This window comes from Lagopus muta, chromosome 12 (assembly GCF_023343835.1).
Source record: "Lagopus muta isolate bLagMut1 chromosome 12, bLagMut1 primary, whole genome shotgun sequence".
NCBI classification, from domain to species: Eukaryota; Metazoa; Chordata; class Aves; order Galliformes; family Phasianidae; genus Lagopus; species Lagopus muta.
In genome coordinates, this window is record NC_064444.1 from 4,528,209 (window position 1) to 4,546,879 (window position 18,671).

At 39.8% G+C, this 18,671-nt stretch overlaps 1 protein-coding gene across 2 annotated transcripts; it reads left to right on the forward strand.

Annotated features, from left to right (window-relative positions):
• Positions 1 to 37: 37 nt before the first annotated feature.
• On the forward strand, positions 38 to 11,885 carry CMC2 (C-X9-C motif containing 2). 2 transcript variants are annotated; one of them, XM_048958889.1, is made up of 5 exons: positions 38 to 140; positions 3,503 to 3,632; positions 7,402 to 7,473; positions 8,265 to 8,381; positions 9,489 to 11,885. In XM_048958889.1, the coding sequence occupies exons 2-5, from the start codon at positions 3,552 to 3,554 to the stop codon at positions 9,561 to 9,563; spliced, it is 345 nt and encodes a 114-aa protein (XP_048814846.1). In that variant the 5' UTR covers positions 38 to 140; positions 3,503 to 3,551; the 3' UTR covers positions 9,564 to 11,885. The 2 variants fall into 2 exon arrangements, with proteins under 2 accessions (XP_048814846.1, XP_048814847.1); XM_048958890.1 differs by lacking the exon at positions 8,265 to 8,381 and having other exon boundaries at positions 9,489 to 11,879.
• Positions 11,886 to 18,671: the final 6,786 nt, after the last annotated feature.

The window sequence follows — 18,671 nt, forward strand, 5'->3', positions numbered from 1 at the left end:
CTCCGCCCCTCTTCCCCGCCCCTTCTATCTGAGGAGACTTCCGGCTGGGTATGCCCGGGCACTTCCGGTGTCCCGGCGCTGTGGCTTGGGGCTGATCTGCTCGGCCCCGACTGGCTGGGTCCGTCCTTTTTGGAACAGAAGTAAGCTGTGAATAAAAGCTGCTCTTGCGAGAAGAGAACACTTATACGGCTGGAGCTGCTCTACAGCGGTAGCGCTGCAGTTAGTCTGCAAAGGGAATGGATCTGTGGCTCTCAGTCTCTTTCTATAAGGGCTTTTTGATATGTTTTGTGAAGAAGTGCAGGGTCTTTTTATGTGGGAGAGCTCAGATGGTTGGGGTCAGGTGTGGTGAATGTGCTGAAATGCCTTTTATACGAGCAACTTTTGAAATGGAAAATATTTGAGCAACTTGGCTTAAAAAAGCCTTGCAATGGGTTCTACTGAAATATGGAAAAAAATCATTGAGGAAAGCTGTTGCCTCGGTTTAAACGTTTATTTCACAGTTTTTTCCCCCCATATGGAAATACTAACTGTTAAGCTAATTGGTGAGCCTGAAAAATCAACCAAGCTTATTTCTCCATCTGTGTCAGGGAACTGATTGGTTCTTATTCATGGGAGATTCTGTGAAAAGAAGAAAGGAACTTCCCTGTATTCCTGGTGTGCTGGTCCTATGCTTCATTTGGGAAAGAAGTGGGGATGTATGAAACCCCTTTGTTCTCCATGTTCTCACCTGCCACAAGGAGGTCAGGTGGAGAAGCTGGCAGATAGAAAAGAGCAGATGTCCTAACAGACATGTGAATGAAGAGCTTGCCCTGCTCTTTTTGGACAGCCTTTTGGTTTCTGTCTACTGCTTCAGTACCTGTGGTTATCTTGTGAATTCCATAGTGCTGATAGTTTCCTTTTGCACATTAATATTTGGTATTTCATATTGGTATTTTATATATTGGCCAAGTGTGTAAGTAGCTTGCTAGGTTAGAGACAGCTGTTCATACTTGTGTTTAAAAGGTAGTTGAAAAGAGTGACGATCTTTCTCCATGTCTTCAGCCTTCAGAGGCTAATAGAAATTTGCAGTTTGTTCTTATAGCATTTCACCTAAATCATTTAGCTATATGTATGCTGTAGTCTTTAACAAGGCAGGGAGAGTTGTGCAAGCTGCAGTATCTCCTATAAAATACACGAAAGGGCTGAATGCTCTTGCACAATTCAGTGGTATGTTTGTGCAAGAAGATCATCTTTTCCAAATATTTGCCAATTATTAATGTTGGCTTAGTATTCCACAGTCCATTTTTGTCTTAAAATAATTCCAGTGTTTTCCTAATGTTCTACTGTACTGCTATTATTTCTTCTACCCAGGTTTCATGTTTAACTTGATGTTCTTTATCCAGCAGTTCTGTTCATATTTCTTCAGGGCAGGGCAGTTCATATTGCTTTTTCTCCTCCTCCCCCCCCCCCCCCCCCCCCCCCCCCTTTTTTTTTTTTTTTTAATAAATATTTTTTTCATGCATAGAGTCCTTATGAGCTATTACATAAAATTCTGTCCATGTTAACTTAAATTCTAGCAAGATGGTGACTTGCTATCTTTATTTTAAGTTAAAGCACTACTAAAAAGAAACTGAGGAAACCAATAGCCCATTCTGTCCTTTTTCATGCATACTTTCGTTATTCTTTGAAACCTTTTCATCTACCCATCAGCTCCCTCTGGCAAAATGATTTTAACCTTCTCTGATCATTTGTAGATGACAGACTCATCTAAACACAAATGGGGGATTTAGCACTGATAACACCATTCTGTCATGAACTTCAAAAGTATCTAAAGGCTCCAGTTGGGCCTCTGTTTGCTACTTTGTAGTAAAACATTTTCTTTTTTTAATGTTTGCTAATTCATTGTAGCCTATGTGAAGTGAGTACCTTCTTAGGTAACTGAGCTTGCAAGATTTTAACGTTCTTGTTTTATGAAAATTAATTCTGGTGGTCGTAGAGCTGGTCACTCTGTCCAGGGAATGCTGACTCTAGTGTGGTTTCCAACTTCTGTGTGAAGAGTGCATACAATGTAACGTACTTCCAGCTACCGTGAATTGAGCCATGCTTGTGGCTTGAGCCAAAGCTTGTGAATTTGTTTAGAATTCTAAAATTTTATTTGCTTGTGGGAATGTAGTTCTTGTTAAGCAGAATATGTGATATGAAATACAGGGTAAATGAGCTTAGATAGCTCTTCAGGCCAAATATATTACTTGAGTATTGTAGGAATAGTAGAGTAGGTGAGAGCTGCCAGTGCTGCAAGTGAATATTGGGAGTTTGCAGTTGCTGACCACTGCCAGCCAGAATTTAGATGGCTTAGCTGTGGAGTGTTGAAACAACGATGGCTACTGAGCACAGATTTTTGCCTGATGTACTGCAGGTAGGAACCTGCTCTCTTTTGGAGGAAGGGCAATGATAAAATACCAGGTAAACGAGCTGAAGGACATCTACTTAACTTGTTGACAGCATGGTTAATACAAGGAGAATTTAGTCGAGATGAGCCCATTTGTCCTAGTATGAGCTGGACTCTTCTTCTTCCCTCTCTGCTGCAATAATCTTCCACAACAATCAAGTCATATTATTTCAGCCATTGTTACATGACAGTTTCATCCTTTTCAAAAAAGATGTGGAAAAAGGCTTCTGGGAATGTTTTCTTTTTTTAAGTGTGACGTTACATAAAAAAATGTTTCTAGAATGAAATTTGCTCGTGCCCCATAGAGCTGTACAGGGGAGCACCTGGGGGTCCTGGTTGACATGCAGTTAAACGTGATTTAGCAGTGCACCCTTGTGGCAATAAAGGCTAGCAGCATACTGAGTTGTATTAAAGAAGTGTAGGTAAGTGGTTACTGTTCCACTCTCCTTGGCACTCTTGAGGACACAGCTGGTTGTAAAGCATCATCAAAGCTTTGGATGGAGATTTTTCAAAAAGCACACAGATAACTAAAAAGATGCCAGTTCTCAGAGTGTTGTAATGAAATATCAGGGTGCTTCCTGTTCCTACCCACCTGTTTGCAGAGAGTAGAAAGAAGAAAAATACATATAGTAGAATAAATACATGTATATCATAGCTATCCTATATCGATTGTAACTAGATGTTCTTAAAGGTCCCTTCTAACCCAAACAATTCTGTATGTGCTGTAATATATAATGCATGTACTAGAATGAAGAAAACTGAAATAGGAGGATGAAAAGATAATCTGCAGTTCAAGAAAGGTTAATTCTCCTATTGTCCCTTAAAAGGAAAATCTCAAAAGCATCCTTAATGTCCATAATCACAAATAATTTAAACTCATAGTTAGTATTTGAGCTCTACAGATAAGGAAGAGGCAAATACTGGTTCAATTACCTTAAGTGCATATTATAAATTATATGTATTATGTTGCATTTTGATTCAAAATACTGTTATTATAACACTGACACTATATGATAATTTCTTAAGTGGTCAACTTGAACTTTTATTTATACATTCATATTTTAATGTTGGCAGGTGGAAATTTTCTCAGATTCTTTTACTGCTAAAATCATCACTACATAAGATGCATCCAGACCTGTCTCCTCACCTGCACACTGAAGAATGTAACCTCATTATCAATCTGCTCAAGAAGTGTCACAAGGAGGTAAGGAGTTCTGAGCAGAGGAAAGAGTGGGTGGGCTGGGGGAATGAGTGGCAGAAAATTGGTGAGATTATCATACAATCATGGAAAAATCTCCAGTAGGCAGAGCAGCCATGAAACAGAGCTAGTATGTTTACACTGGTAAAGGTATCTGACAACTGCATGTAGAACTTTGCCAGTGATTTCAGTAGGGAATAAAATACACCTTAAAACGTCTTGTGTTAGAGCTTTACAATGGTGAGCTGAGTTGAAAATTGAAATAATTTTTGCATGTTTTAGCCTGTGTGTTTGTTGCTCACAGAACGTTCACAGCACTGCTGTACACCCGCTGCCTGCAGTGCAGATGCACTATATGTATATATCTATATATGCAGGTATGCTGGTGTGCCTTACACTCCATGCTTGGAGAGCTAAATGTGAATTAACATTTGAATGTTCTTAGTAGGCATGTACAAAGGGATGTAAAATACCTAATTATCTTCAGGGAACTCAAGGCTCTTCATTGCTGTGCTACAGAAACTTCATCTCATTCATTCAGAGGTTGTTTTTTAATTTGTTCTATAGTAAACTTCTGGACATAAATGAGTCAGCCCCTGAAATGTAAGTTATCTGCAGCACTGGTAAATTACTGTTAATTATTCTTCCAGTTCTCTCAGTTAATGTAAATAGATGTTCTGAACAGACCTACTTCTGTATCAAGTTTAATTTTCTAGTTTGCTCGGGGACAAAAGTATATTTGAATGTTTAATAGAATTCAGTGGTTTATACCATCTCATGCAATCTGCAGTATTTTCACCTCCGTGTTCAGCTGTGGTTTATAATTTTTCATAACACAATTATCCATAAATTGGAAGACAAAACATATTTAGCCTTACTGTTTTCTTAAGAATTCTGAATTTTTCTTTTCCAAAGTGCTTACAGAAATAAAAACAAGGCTGACAATATGTGAAATATGAGTGAAGATACTTAGTGTGAAAGAGACGTAACATTTTTTGAAGGTCTGGTTTTAAAGTAGCTAAACTAATGTTTGAAAAGCTTGTGTATTACCTGATTTCTTATAAATTTAAAATGATAACAATGTAGGAAGCAGAGTTTATAACTAAATTTTAGTATTAACAAGTATACTGTACCAGGCTTGTTCAGTACATTTTCATCTGTTAGATTGTACTACAATGTTTTGAAACGTAAGCAAACTAGAATTGGTCAGCGGCATTCATGGCGTCTTTCATACGGTCGTCTCTCTGTTCCTATGCACTGTGTAGGTACCTTAAACCTAAGACGTGCAGTTCTTGTGTAGAACATCACCAAGCTGAACTGTAACTTATTTGACTACCTTGAGTTTAGTAGAGAACAAGAACTGAATGCTGTACTTGATTTCTACAGCAGCGATTCAAAGTAATCTGCTGCCTGTTTGACTTACAAAGATTCTGGGAGCAGCAGTAATACATTCATTCACGGGGTTCTATTTTCTCATTCTGCTTTGCAGTTGGTCCCTTTATGTGGCATGGACTAATTTTGTCAGTCTTAAGCTTATCTATGAGTGCATATTTGTGCTTCTCAGAACAGAGTGGAAACTTTCACGCTTGTTTAAAAGGATCAATAATTTTTGTTTAAAATTAAGGTAGATGTACTGAAATAAAAATCACTGAAATCTGAAGAGTTTGTGATCTTAATTATAGTATTTAGTATCTCCTGTTTTGTAAAAATACCGAAGAACCTTCACATGTAATTTAAATTAATACTGAGGACAAAAAAGCCTTATCTTGAATTCCGTATCCTGTGTTTGTGTTTTCACAAAATTCAGTCTGTTTCTAATCAAGATCCCACTGGTTACTTTAAGTCTTATATCTGGTGGAGAGTACCTATGGTTAATTCTTATTTGATGTCATTTTATTTTTTTTTAACAACTCTGCTCTTGGGCCAAGCACATGCCTTATTTTTATAGACAGCTGCTGAAAGAAATGCATATTGTCTCACAGTCATATTGCTGTAATGGGAATAATAACTATTTTTGGAAGACAGATTCCTTTTTCCTCAATCTGAGCTATAAACAGTTGACAGTTTAGGAGTCTGGCTAAATAAATGTGGATTCGACTCACTGTATCAGTAAGAGTAGAGTTAGCTTGGAATGTGGAGCGCTCATTTTGAAATCGGGCACGATAGTGTAAGAATAGAATAAAAAGTTAAATCTGCATAGCTAAAATAAAAATGTTTTAAAAGCAGATTCAGCTTTCAGTAAAGCAACCCTTTATCCCATGCGACTGCTTCAGTGTCATCTGATGCCCTTTATAAAGCAGAGATATAAACAAGTTAATTATAGCACTGCCATAGTTAAAGACTATGACAGACATTAACGCACACTCCCAAGCTCAGCCGTGTTCTGCTAGCTGACATCTAACTTGCCCACTACTTGAACTCTTACTAGTGTTCAGCGTGTCTCTGAATCCGTCTAGCTGCTCATCAGCCGTGGAAATATGCATCGGTTTCCCTGATGCAAATTGGGTAACACTTAGCTATGCATCTAGTCTACAGCTGAGCTGTGTCACAAAGTGAATACATTCTTGAGGTTTGGAGAAACTTTACTCCCCTTCCCCCCATGCTAGTTCTAACATTTCAGTCATTTATGTCCAGTGGATGCATCTTCTGGACCCACAGCACCTCACATTTTTCGCATAGCTGGGATAATGAAGTCCTTTGCCTGTAGGTCTTCCCACGTCTTTCTAAATTGCAAATGAGTTCAGAACACAAAGATTTGTGTGTTAGTGAAGCTAGTGCTAAACGAAATTTATGTAACTGAGTCCTTGATGAACCAAGTGTATGTTCTACATCTAGACTTGATGACTTGATGACTTCAGCCTGGAGAAGAGGAGGCTCAGGGGAGACCTTATTGCTCTCTATAACTTCCTGAAGGGAGGTTGTAGTGAGCTGGGGGTCGGCCTCTTCTCTCGTGTCATTAGTGATAGGACCAGGGGGAATGGTTTCAAGCTACGCCAGGGGAGATTCAGGCTGGACATGAGGAAGTATTACTTTTCAGAAAGGGTGGTCAGGCACTGCAATGGATGCCCAGGGAGGTGGTGGAGTCCCCGAGCCTGGGGGTGTTCAAGGAAAGGCTGGATGTTGTGTTGAGGGACATGGTTTAGTGGGAGCTATTGGGAATAGGGGAACGGTTGGACTGGGTGATCTTTTAGGTCTTTTCCAACCTTAGTGATTCTATGATTCTATGACTTCAGTGTAGGTATTGAATTTCAGTCTGATTTTACAATATGGTGAGTACCTTAAGCTTTCTGCAAGAGCACAGAATCACCGAATGGCCAGGGTTGGAAGGGACCTCAAGGATCATGAATCTCCAACCCCCTGCCACATGCAGGACCACCAACCTCCCCATTTAATACCAGACCAGGCTGCCCAGGGCCCCATCCAACCTGTCCTGCGCACCTCCAGGGACGGGGCATCCACAACCTCTCTGGGCAGCTGTTCCAGCACCTCACCACCCTCTCTGTAAAGAATTTCCCCCTGACATCCAACCTAAATCTTTCCTCCCTCAACTTAAAACCGTTTCCCCTTATCCTGCTAAGATTGAGGTTATTCAAATGAGAAGTAGCTCTAGCTCCTAGCTACACAGTAAAAAAAAATTAAAGCATCATTTTCCACAAAAGAAGTGGAAAAACAAGCTAGGATATATTGCAAAATGCAAGCGTCTTTTAAGAAATGTAGGGGTTTGGAGGAAGAATTTCTTGAATTGTTGTTCTTTTTCCTTTCCCTAATTTACTAGCACAATGTTCTGAGGTTTTTTGGCTATTGCAATGATATCGACCGTGAGATGCGGAAGTGCTTAAAGAAAGAGGTAAGAAATAAATTTAACTCATTAAATAACTAATAAAAGGAAAAAGTCCGTAGGATAGAAAATGTTGTTCTTTTACTAAGCAGTACAAATCAGTGAATAGACTTTGATATGTAAGCCCATTCTGGGTTGGGCACTTTGGACCTCATTTATATGTTTTTGGGGGGATAAATTTAGCAGGAAAATTGCATAAATGACGCTTGAAATTGAAATGGTGCTGAGACCAATCTGGGCTAGGAACATGCATCTCTCTACTTTTGGCAAGATTTGGCCCTGAAAGTAATAACTGGAATCACAGAGGGTGCTGTTAAAGGCAATATTTTCCTGTGGAGATGTAAATGTATGTGCTGACACTTTACAGTGTTTTTTCTTTTCAGATTGAAAGTCTTGAAATAATTGCAGAGTACAATTCTGAATGATTACTTCTTGCACAAAACTTTGTTGAATAATAGTTACTTTTTGAATCTCTTAAACGAGATGGAAGGTTTAGATATATCATTACAAATAGTGCAGTTTGGATGGGTATCTGGCTTTAACAAAAAACATGGACTATATTTGGGTATACTAACAAAATACACGTTTTTTAACCTGCATTTAGTACTGCAAATAAGAACTGTCACTTCAAAGGTTGCTTCTGATCAGAACAATTTGGGTCCCTCTTTACCCATCTTCCTTCTATTTCTCTGTGGGAATTAATTTCATCTACTTGTGTCAAATACCATTCCCCTCCAAACTGTAGCAGGCATTTGGAAAACAAGTTTCATATAACCTTATTTTTCTTTCTTCCATTAAAGCTATTACACTGTAATGACTTCTTGAAGGCTATGTTTCTTCACCTGAAAATCTGGCTACACTGCTATTCTATTACTATGAAGTCTCTGTTCAAAAGTCCTGTGAGAAGCTGTTCACAGGTATAGAATAGATACAAAATAGGCACAGATGAAATTGCTAGAAGTCCATTGTGTTCTACATAATATCATAGGAGAATTGGTGGAAAAACAAATATTAGCAATATGGCATGGGGAAAAAAAATTAAGCATTCTGTTAATGTTAAGTGATGTTTCATGCCTTTCTTTCAGTTGTAAAACAGTCAGTATGATGAATGAAACACTGGAAACCCTTTCCAAAATCCATCTGCTTAGTAGTCTATTACATTATGTAGGGAATTGTGCATTTGTGGTTTCCTTAGTCTTTCATATTAATTATTAAAAAAAATTAACAAATATATGCTCTAAGCTAAGAGTTATTTGCATCTCCTGACATATATACCAAATCTGTATAGCTTTTTTTTCATTTCTTTTTAGCCATTAAGAAGGTTTCATTTTTGGCTCTAATGAAAGATTCTTCAGACTTCAGACTCCTGCTAATGCAGGAGCATATTTCAAAGATAGGCTTCACATTTGAGATACACACATGAATGCTTTCTTGATGTTGTTCACAATGGAGTTCCATTTCTTTTATTTTTTTAAACTGTACAAAAAATTACCCTAACTCAACCCGTATTTGCCTTTGTTCCTTTCATCTTGGTATATTGCTTTATCTGTGCATATAATTAATGACCGGGATCAAAAATAGACCAAGCCTGTGATGACAAATTCGTATTTCAGAAGGCAGGCACACATGTTAGTCTGCATCTTTTAAAAGGAAAAGAGCCTGATCAGTGCTTTAGAATAGCATTAATGCAACTTTTTTTCTAGTTTGTGTGAAGTGTAGCTGTCAAACTTAAGATGGATATGTAATTAACTTCCTCCACAAGATTAATGGAATCTTTCTTTATTAGGATGTTCTAATACTCTTTAGCTTAATAACCTCTAACTTAGAAACTTGTGTTTTAATAAAATAAATGTTAATTTCAAAGTAGAAATGAATGGCTATATAGATATGAGGAACTACATATCTAACATTAGTTAAAGATACTGTTTCTGATCCTGAGTAATAAAGGCTCTGTATGTTTCAAATCTGACTTATCAGTTTGGTGGGAATAGCTGATCTAATAACTTCCCTCCTCTGTCTTCCAGTATGAAGAAAAAAGGGCCAGGAACAAGGAGTTGCGTCGGAAAATAATTAATGCTCACAAAAACTTGGAGAAGTGAGCTGTACCATACATGGACAATTGCATCTCAATAGGGACACTCACTTGAGAATTGACAGAATATCTCTTTCAAGTTGCCAATATTCAACCTGTGGTTTGTGAAACAGTGGAAAAATAAATGTACCTAAAACATACTAATTTCCAGAAACATAAACTGAATGTGGGAAAAATAAACTGATTGCTCACAAGTTAATTTTTGGCCTCGAAAAGGCACCTGTTGTGACAACTCTTCATTCTGTTATAATTTTGTTATGACTATTAAGTAATGATGTATCAAATATCAATGTGTGTGGAGTATTATGCATTCAAAGCTGCAGCATTCCCAATCCTGTGTTGAGTAGCATTTATTCCTTCACAGTTAGTAGTTTCTCTTTCATCTTTTTTTCCTCACAAAATGCTGAATGATTTATCACAACACTGTGAAGAGTGAATGAAAACATTGTTTAAATAGATTACTATAAATGAATTTCAAACCAATGTGGCTTGAAATTGAAGATGGCCTATCAAGCAATTAGTGGAGCTCTAGTATTTTTGCTGAAGCCAAAATGACGAAATGACCATTTTCCATTGAGAGCATTAAGAATTCCTCCTGCCAACTGTAAGCACAGAATAGACTGCCGTAAGTTAACTTGTTTATCATACGTGATGCAGATTGCTTTAGAAACTCAGAATGGAACTTTTTCAGGGATTCTAAAGCACTGCCATGATTTATGCTGAGTACAGTCAGAGTCTGCTGAGCGCTGCCAAAAATACAAGCTAAGTTGTTCATCTACGTACGCTCGTACAAAGGGGGCGTCAAGTCATGATTACTGCTGTTGGAGAAAAACTCAGGTTAGAAAATGCATCTTGTCTTTCAGTTGCTCAAATCAATGAGCAGTGTGCTAGTCAAGCTGCCTCGTTAGCTACAAGTGTTGTTCATTTGCTGTCTAACTGCAGAAAGTTCTGAACGTGTTTCTGAATGCCAAGAATTTCATGAGGATGCTGTGTTGGTTTATGCAGCAGTGGAGCTGCTTTGTTGAATGTCTCTTAGATTTCCCTTTTGTTTTTTTTTAATGACTTTTCTGTTTTGCTTAGCAAAAAGACTCCTTAAAGTAAATTTTATTGAGCTAAATATAAATGAATCTCTTGAAGCTTTTTGAGGAAAGAGTGTCTGCTGTCAATGAATGCAGCAGTCTGTGTATCAATGCTAGTTCTTGTAACAGTCTTACATTTAGTTCTTGCATCTGTTTTGGAACAAAGCTGTATTTTGGAAGATTAGTTAGATGTATTTGACTTGTTTTTCAATACATGGATGGACCCAGTAGTGTTGGTAAAGCTTGACTGCAAAGGTATCCATGTAGAAGGGGAGAGTTCCAAGAAAAACTGAAACTATTACTGCAGTATGTTTTGATGTGCTCTCTACTTTCTTAGGATAAATAAATGGTATGTTATGTAAATTAAATGCTCTAGTGGTTGGAAATGGTGCAGTTGGTGTTATAAGGATGCTTTTGAAGAGGACTTCATAGTGGAGTTCCCAGAATGGGAACTTTGAATCTTTGACCCTTCCTTTTGTGAGGACAAAACATCTTAAGTAAGATCTGGTGTTGCCTGGAACCTATAAATAGAGAACTGTCTTAAAGATTAGGTTGAGAGGCTAATACCTGAGTGTAAAAGCACCGATGCTTTCTTTTATTCTTTTACCAGATTCTGTGGTTCCAGATCTTTCACTAAATAGCAATAAAATAAGAACTGAAGAGATGTATAACATTGTGAGTATGCAGTCGTACTTCCAAGGATCAGTGCATTTAACAAATGAAAGCCCAAGTGTTGTGCACTGTTCATGACTTTATTTTCTCTTGCTGGGAGATCAAATGCTGACATCTCTTCCTTCAGAAGAGCCTGCTGAACAGCATAATGTACGTACGAAAGAGCAGGGCTAGCTCTTGCTCTAGTGTTAAACTCTGACTGTGAAGATCATTGTACTGGTGCTCAATTCTACTAGGAATAGCTTGGAACATTAGTTACCTGTCAGGGGAAATTAACATGAGTTATACTGCAGTGAGTGCTCAGTGGCTAGCTAGCTGTAAATTAACTCAGCACACCCTTCATCTGCAGCGCGTGCTCTGGTGCAGCATAGCTTGCCGTGCCTCACAAATGTAATACTGGAGCAAAAGCAGCACCTATTGCTTAAGTGTTTGTAGCTCCATGCTGTTACAGAGATAAAAATTCAGTGCATCACTGTCTACCTTCATCCAGTTGAACAGTTGTCTTTCTCCCAGCTGATAAACTGGGTATTCATACAGTTAGGGTAACCGTTCCCAAACAGCAATGAATGGACTTCTACAGGCATGTGCAATTTCCTGAAAATTGGGGTGCACTAAAAAGAATCCCGTAAGAAATGCGGTTTTGATAAACAATGCACAGGAATGATTAATATGAATAGCTATATAACTGAAGCATGCAGCTGAAAAGTTAGAATTATGCATGGTGTGAATCACTGTAATGAGTATTTCTGATGTTATTTATATACTTTGCTAAAGCTTTAGACAGGTATAGTGATTTAACAGGCATTTCTTAGTGTTGGCACTGCCCATGTTTTAAAAGAAGGCATGGCATCTAATATAAAATGATATATGTGGGGACTTTTATAGAATACATAAACTGATGTAAGCAATGTGAAAGATTTCAGAATCTGATGGTTTAAGGTTAATAATTAACATTTGTTCTCAAGCAAAGGGGATGCTGTGCTTGCACCAAGTAATGGATTGTAGGCTTAAGTTACAAATTCTGTATTATTAACATTCACTGAAGTGAAATATCATGGAAAATCCTAATTGTCCCGTTAGATTTGTTTATTTTATAGAAGCTTTTGCTTGTAACTTGCTAATTCTGATCCTACCGGGCACAAGGCGCAGCAGGGACCTGGTCCAAAACGTGCACTGGGGCACCGTGAGATCAGCCCTCTAACACCATGCTTCTACAAAAACCCTGGATAAAAACTTCTTAGCCTTAGCTGCCAGCAACCTAGGGCCACGTTGCTCTGAATGTAAGTACGCACTGCTCCAGCACTGGGCTGAAATGGTGATTTCCCGTCTTGTCATCACTCTGCTCCCTCAAAGTTACGCAGTTCTTTCCAAGCCGATGCGCTGAGCAGCAGCCGCGGCCATCGCTGCGGTTCCCTCCGTGCACTGTCCTTCAGAGCCCCGCGGGGCGTTCAGTTAGGGCTGTGCGGCTCAACCTCTCCGCCAGCCAGCAGCCCGGCACCGAGGGGCTTTGTGGTGGCTGCACGGGGAACGCATTGCTCGTAAACCGGCTCACTGCACACCCATCCCCGTCCCGACATCCATCCCGCGCCCCGGCCCGCTCCGCTCCGGCGGCGGCCTCGCTCCACAGCGCCGCCCAGCGGTCCCGGCGGGAAGCGGCACGCCACGTGCAGTGGCCGCCATCTTGTGGTGCCCCGCTGTCCCCTGCAGCCACGTGTGGGTGCTGGCGTGGCTGCGCGCCTCAGGTAAATGCTGTGGTTTCCTCAGTGGTTTTTCAGGTGTTTCATTCCATGGAGCATTTCTGCGGCCCTCTGGGTGTGCTCCAATAGCTCCATGTCTCTCCTGTACTGGGGACTCCACACGTGGACTCAGTGCTCCAGGTGAGGTCTCACAGTAGAATGAAGGATCTCCTCCCTCACCCTGCTGGCCGCCTTTCTTTTGATGCAGCCCAGGACAAAATTGGCCTTTGGGGCTGAGGGCACAGAGCTGGCTGATGTCCAGCCTGCCACCCACCAGCATCCTCAGATCCTTTCCAGCAGGGCTGTTCTCTGCCCTTTTGTCCCCCATCTTGTCCTGACAGTGGAGGTTGCCATGACTCAGGTGCAAGGCCTTGTACTTGCTGAACCTCACTTGTTGCACTTTTTCACAGCTATGTGTTTGTGTAGATCATTTTGTTGTATTCTGCTTTGCTTCATATTTTAACACTGCTAGTAATGAACATGTAAAGTATTTTGTGTGTAAGTGATGTTAGTGAGGCAGCCGCAGTTACAAGCAGCCCACAAAATCATATTCAATCAACGTTAAATATGTTCTACTTAATAGTTGTCTTTGGGATGCTTGCGTTCCCAATTTAATTTAAGCTCTGCCCCGTTAGGGTTTCCAAAAACCTCAGAGGGAAACAAAAATCAAATCCCCAAATGAGTAATACTGAATGGAATAACAGATTGTTCCTAATTGGTCTGCAGTGTCTTCACTGAGGTGAATCTACACGTGTGTGGTGTGCGACAGCAGACGGCCCAGACCTGGTTGCTGTTCACTGCTGTACAGTTTGCAGAAGGCACTCTTGGAGAATGTGTTTCGAGATACAAGTAGTTTTCATGATCAGAGAGTTCTCTTATTTTAACCAGGAACATAGGAGAGGCTGGCTGATTATTACATTTGGTGTGAGAAAAAAGGTTGAAATACTAAAAGGTTTTCTGGAAAGCCTGTTAGCCCCTGCTGAGATGCTGCTATGCTGCTGTTGGTTCTGTTTTGCAGAATGGCCAAGAATAGATAGTGTGAAGGCTAGCGAAAAGTAGCACCAAGGAAACCTGAAACTCTCATCCAGAGCTTCTTGGTGTGCAAAATGGAAGGTCTTAAATCATCTTGTAGCTGTCATGAGTTTTTCGGTGCTGGGCTTGTTCGAGAGTTCCTGTTTCTATGCTTGAGACTGTGTTTGTTGTGAGGGGGAAGATCACGTAGTTGAGCTAAATCTGGTTGGGAAGTTGCATATTAATGCAAGAAGTCATGCATCAGGTGGAAACCAATTACAGTGTCCAGTGTTCACTGAAAATGTTCCAGTGTCTTCTCATGTGTTAGAAGATACTGCATACAGAAGTTATGTATTACTTGTTATACTGGGGAAGGAGAAAGGACGTGCCTGCAAGTGAAGGGGGAATTGTCACTTTCAGCAGGACAGCAGGTGGAGGGCATTGTCCATTCGCAATTATCTTAATTGGATCAGGTTGAGTATCTGGGGAAGAACTTCAGAAGTTCTTTACTGGGATTTATTTGTAGCTTGATGCCGTTGGTATTGTTTCTGGCTACAGACCAACTGGCCTGTTTTAGCATATTGTTATGCTGTTCAGTTGAAGCTTCCTTAAGTCCTTACACAAAAAATGATAGTGATTTAAGTTATGCCTGGCAAGTGTAGGTCACATAAGCCTTCGTTTATATTGTGCCCTTTCCTTGGTTGAGTTACCTTCCATTTGAGGCCAAAAGACTGTACAGCAGTTCTTGTTTTATGTGGGTTATTAGGAAAAAGGAAGAGGAAAAATAAAGGTGGTGTTGTAGGCTTTCTGAAATTACTAGTGGTGGTCATGGTCCAAAGCTATGTTTGAAGTTGGATTGCACATGTATGCTTGTGTATGTATATTTGTGTGTATAAAAATAGGTACAACAGGAAAAGAAAGGAAATGGCAAATTTAACCACTACTTCAGCACTTTTCTTTAAATAACAATAATTTCTTATCATAAATACACATATTTCAATTGACTAGCAATGACAAGTAATGCAAGTTATTTTTGTTCTTGCCATAAACACTTCAAAGTAATTATGGTTTACTCTCCAAAGTTAAATCACCATTTTCTCATCTTCGTTTCAGCTTCCTCTGAAAGCGGTGATGAATAAATACTTTGACATAGCCCCTTGGGGTCTGTGGTGTGTTACAGAAAGGCAGCGATAGTAGACACAGACAAAAATAGCCTGGAGAAACCCCAAGTTTATCAAGACACTTAGATTTTAGCTAGTGATGGATGTGAAACAAAACCATGGACTTTTACACATCTGTGAGCTGAAGTTCAGATTCAGATCTGTTTTTATTTTACAGCTTCCTCTTATCTCTGTAAGAAGAACCCAAACCATAGTTTCAAGCTTCTCATCCTAAGGATGAGATGTGTGGGCCTGGAGCTAAACCCAAATTTAGATGTGTGCTAGTTTTATCTTTTTCTTTTTTAAAGAACCAAAACATGAAAACTATTTTAGCAGCTGGCCGTTCAGTGTTCTATCATAGCTAAATTAGGATTCTTAATTTAAATGTAAAATTGGTGGTTAGGAAAGGGAAAATCACAAGATGCTTCCCTGAGACAGTTGGCAGGTGGCAAGTTTGCACACTATTTTCCTGGAAACTTACGCTGGGTCACTTGATCTTGACTTGAAAACTGGTACTGAAATGGTAAGATATTATTGCTGTTGAGCAGAGACTGCTTGCAACATAGGACAACAGTTACATATAAGGTTCATGATGGAATCAGGTTAGATACACTAGACATTTTCTGTTATAAGCAAAGTATGTAGAGGGGATTTGTAACTGCAGCTGGTTTTCTACAGAAATTGTATTCTGTTGCATTCTTTTCACAGCAACATGTGAGATTTCTTTCAATTAGATACTTTTGAAATTGATTTAAAGACAATGTTCTTTTTATTTTACAAACAGACACTTGAGCCTGGCTAATGGTTTTGTTTTGCATGTTTGTGGGAATTAATTCTCCATTCTGAGTCCACTTTTCCTAGGTCAGCAGCTAGCAGTGAGGAACATTAAGTAAAAATAAAACGCCTATTTTTAGTTCAGCTACATAATGTTCTATTTATAATACTGAAATTTCAGCTAGTACCTGCCCCCTTCCAGTTCAATGAACTCAACTCTTCTGTTGGCCCTCCCTGCTCTTTTTTCACACCTGCCCCACTTGATTCTTTTGCAGTTATTTGTGTAGGTCTGAGGATGCTTTTCCAGGAGGGGTCTTAATTCTGCACAGTGCTGACAGCTATCAATTCAAGTGATTTTACTTCCTTTTGAAGGAAAGGCAAGTAGCAGCTACCAGGGGATACTCAAAATTTGGCATAATTCACTTGGCTGAATGGAACTCTCCAAAAAAGAGACAAAGAAACAGACAAACAAAACCACAAACCCTGCAGTCATAATGATGTATGAGTCTCTGCAACACCTAGATAGGTTTTTCTTTCTTGTTTCAATCCCTCATGGCTAGTGAAAGTGAGAAACTTCAGCTTCATTTTCCTCCGGGTGATACATGATGGTCACTTTTTGTTTCCCCTTTTATTTTGAATAAACCTTAACACAGCTCACAATACTAACAAAGAAGGAAGCAATCGTAGAATGGCTTAGGTTGGAAGGATCCTTAAAGATCATCCACTTCCAGCTCCTCTACCGTGGCCAGGGTTGCCTCTCTATAATCACTGCACAGGGCCCCATCCCATTGTCATCTGCAACTTAACGAGGGTGAACTCAAACCCCTCATTGGGATCATCAATAAAAGTATTAAACAGGTAGAAACCAGCCCCAATATTGACCCTTGGGAAATAGCACTCGTGGCCAGTCGCCAGGTGGATGTAATGCTGTTCACCAGCACTGTCTTGGCCTGGCCATCCAGCCAGATTTTTACCCAGCAAATAGAACACCTGTTTAAGCCAGCTTCTCTAGGAGAATGCAGTGGGAGAGAGTGTCAGAGGCTTACTAGTGATAGGATGAGGGGAATGGCTTCAAAACGAGAGGAGATTTAGGGGAGGTGTTTGGAAGAACATCTGCTATTTAGAAGGGACATTGATAAAAATGAGTTGAAAACCTCAGTCTAGCTGAACTCTGGGGTTTTGCCAAGTAAAAGATGGCCCTCAGCATAAGACCTTAGGAAAAATGCATTTGTGCAAAGGCAGTTTTTAGCCTGTCCATGGCCTTGTAGATAAGGCAGTCACTGTAAGAGCAGGAATAGTTCCAAAATACATTTGTCAACTTGGAGAGTTAGAAGGAAATATTAACCTGCTACTGGGTGTTCTGCTGCCCTCAGAGAAGGCTGCATTTGGAAATACCACTCTGGTTAAGCCGAAACTAATGCAGAAAAAATTCCATTTAGAAGAAATCTATGAAGCCAGATAGACCCTATAATTCACCAGAGACCAAGAATAAAAAAATAATAAAAACATTTTTATTTCCTCTGTACAATGTATCTTGCTTAGAAGAAATGAAATTACTTGTAAACCTACTGCTTTTCATCTGGGTTGAGTCATGCTAGAGACCAATGAGGAGTCGGATGGGGGCAGCGGAGGAGGGAATGCAATTCTGGTAATGTGAAGACCTTGTCATTGTGTGGCAAAGTTTGGATTTTAAGAGCCATCATTTGTGCTTCAGAGAAATTTTTGTGCAGTGTGTATGATGCATGGTACTGGATGTACTGTGCTGGGTTGAGTTGTGCTGGAAATGGAGAAGATGAGCAAGGAGTTTGCCAGGCATGGTTGGCTTGTTCTAACATAGGTAACAAAGCCTGATAGCTGGAAGCATCTGTGCCTGGGGAAAGCTAGGGGCAAAATAATGTAAACCTACTACTTCAAAAAATGGACAACAAACCCTGTAACCCGTGCTGCTTCACAAAATGTGGTGGTAGGGGTACAGAGCGCTTCTTATAATCAGATTCCATTTATAAACAGCTCCATATTGCAATGAGATGTCAGGTACCTTCAGAACAAAAGCAAAAGGTAATGTTTCTGGGTGCTCCATTTCATCTCCTATTTTGGATACAGATCCAAAGAGAATTCCTCCTCAGAAAGAGCTCAGTGTTTTGAGTTCATTTATTTATTTATTCATTCATTCATTCTTTAATATGCATTTTTAATACCAGAAGCAATGATAAATAAAAAACAAATGAGGTATAAGCACAGGGGAAAGTACAAACCTTACTTCTTCATTCCTAGACTTTCACCAGTGGTTGGGAAAAACATTCCTTTTTGGAGAGAAGGGCAGTGGTTGGAAGGAGGTTAGATGGCATAAATGTGTAATTGTGTTGTTAGATTTAGTATTGCAGTGTCTGTGAGGGAAAAGAAAGGTGGGGATGGGGGGAGGGTAGAGATCTGTGGGAGGGATATTAGAGGGTTGACAGTCTGTGCTTTGAGGAGAGACAACATAGTGGACAAGGTAAGGGCTGAAAGAAAATGTGGAAAAGTGGGAGGACAAGAAAATGTCCACTGTGTGTGAAGGGAGGAGGAGAAGGAGCAGATCAAAGCTGAGTGTAGGTCTGGATAGGACTCATCAGGTGTAGAGAGCAATTTAATGAGGGGTGGGCAGTTTGTTGTGTTAGAGATAGTGGTGGAGCTTCGCAAGAGA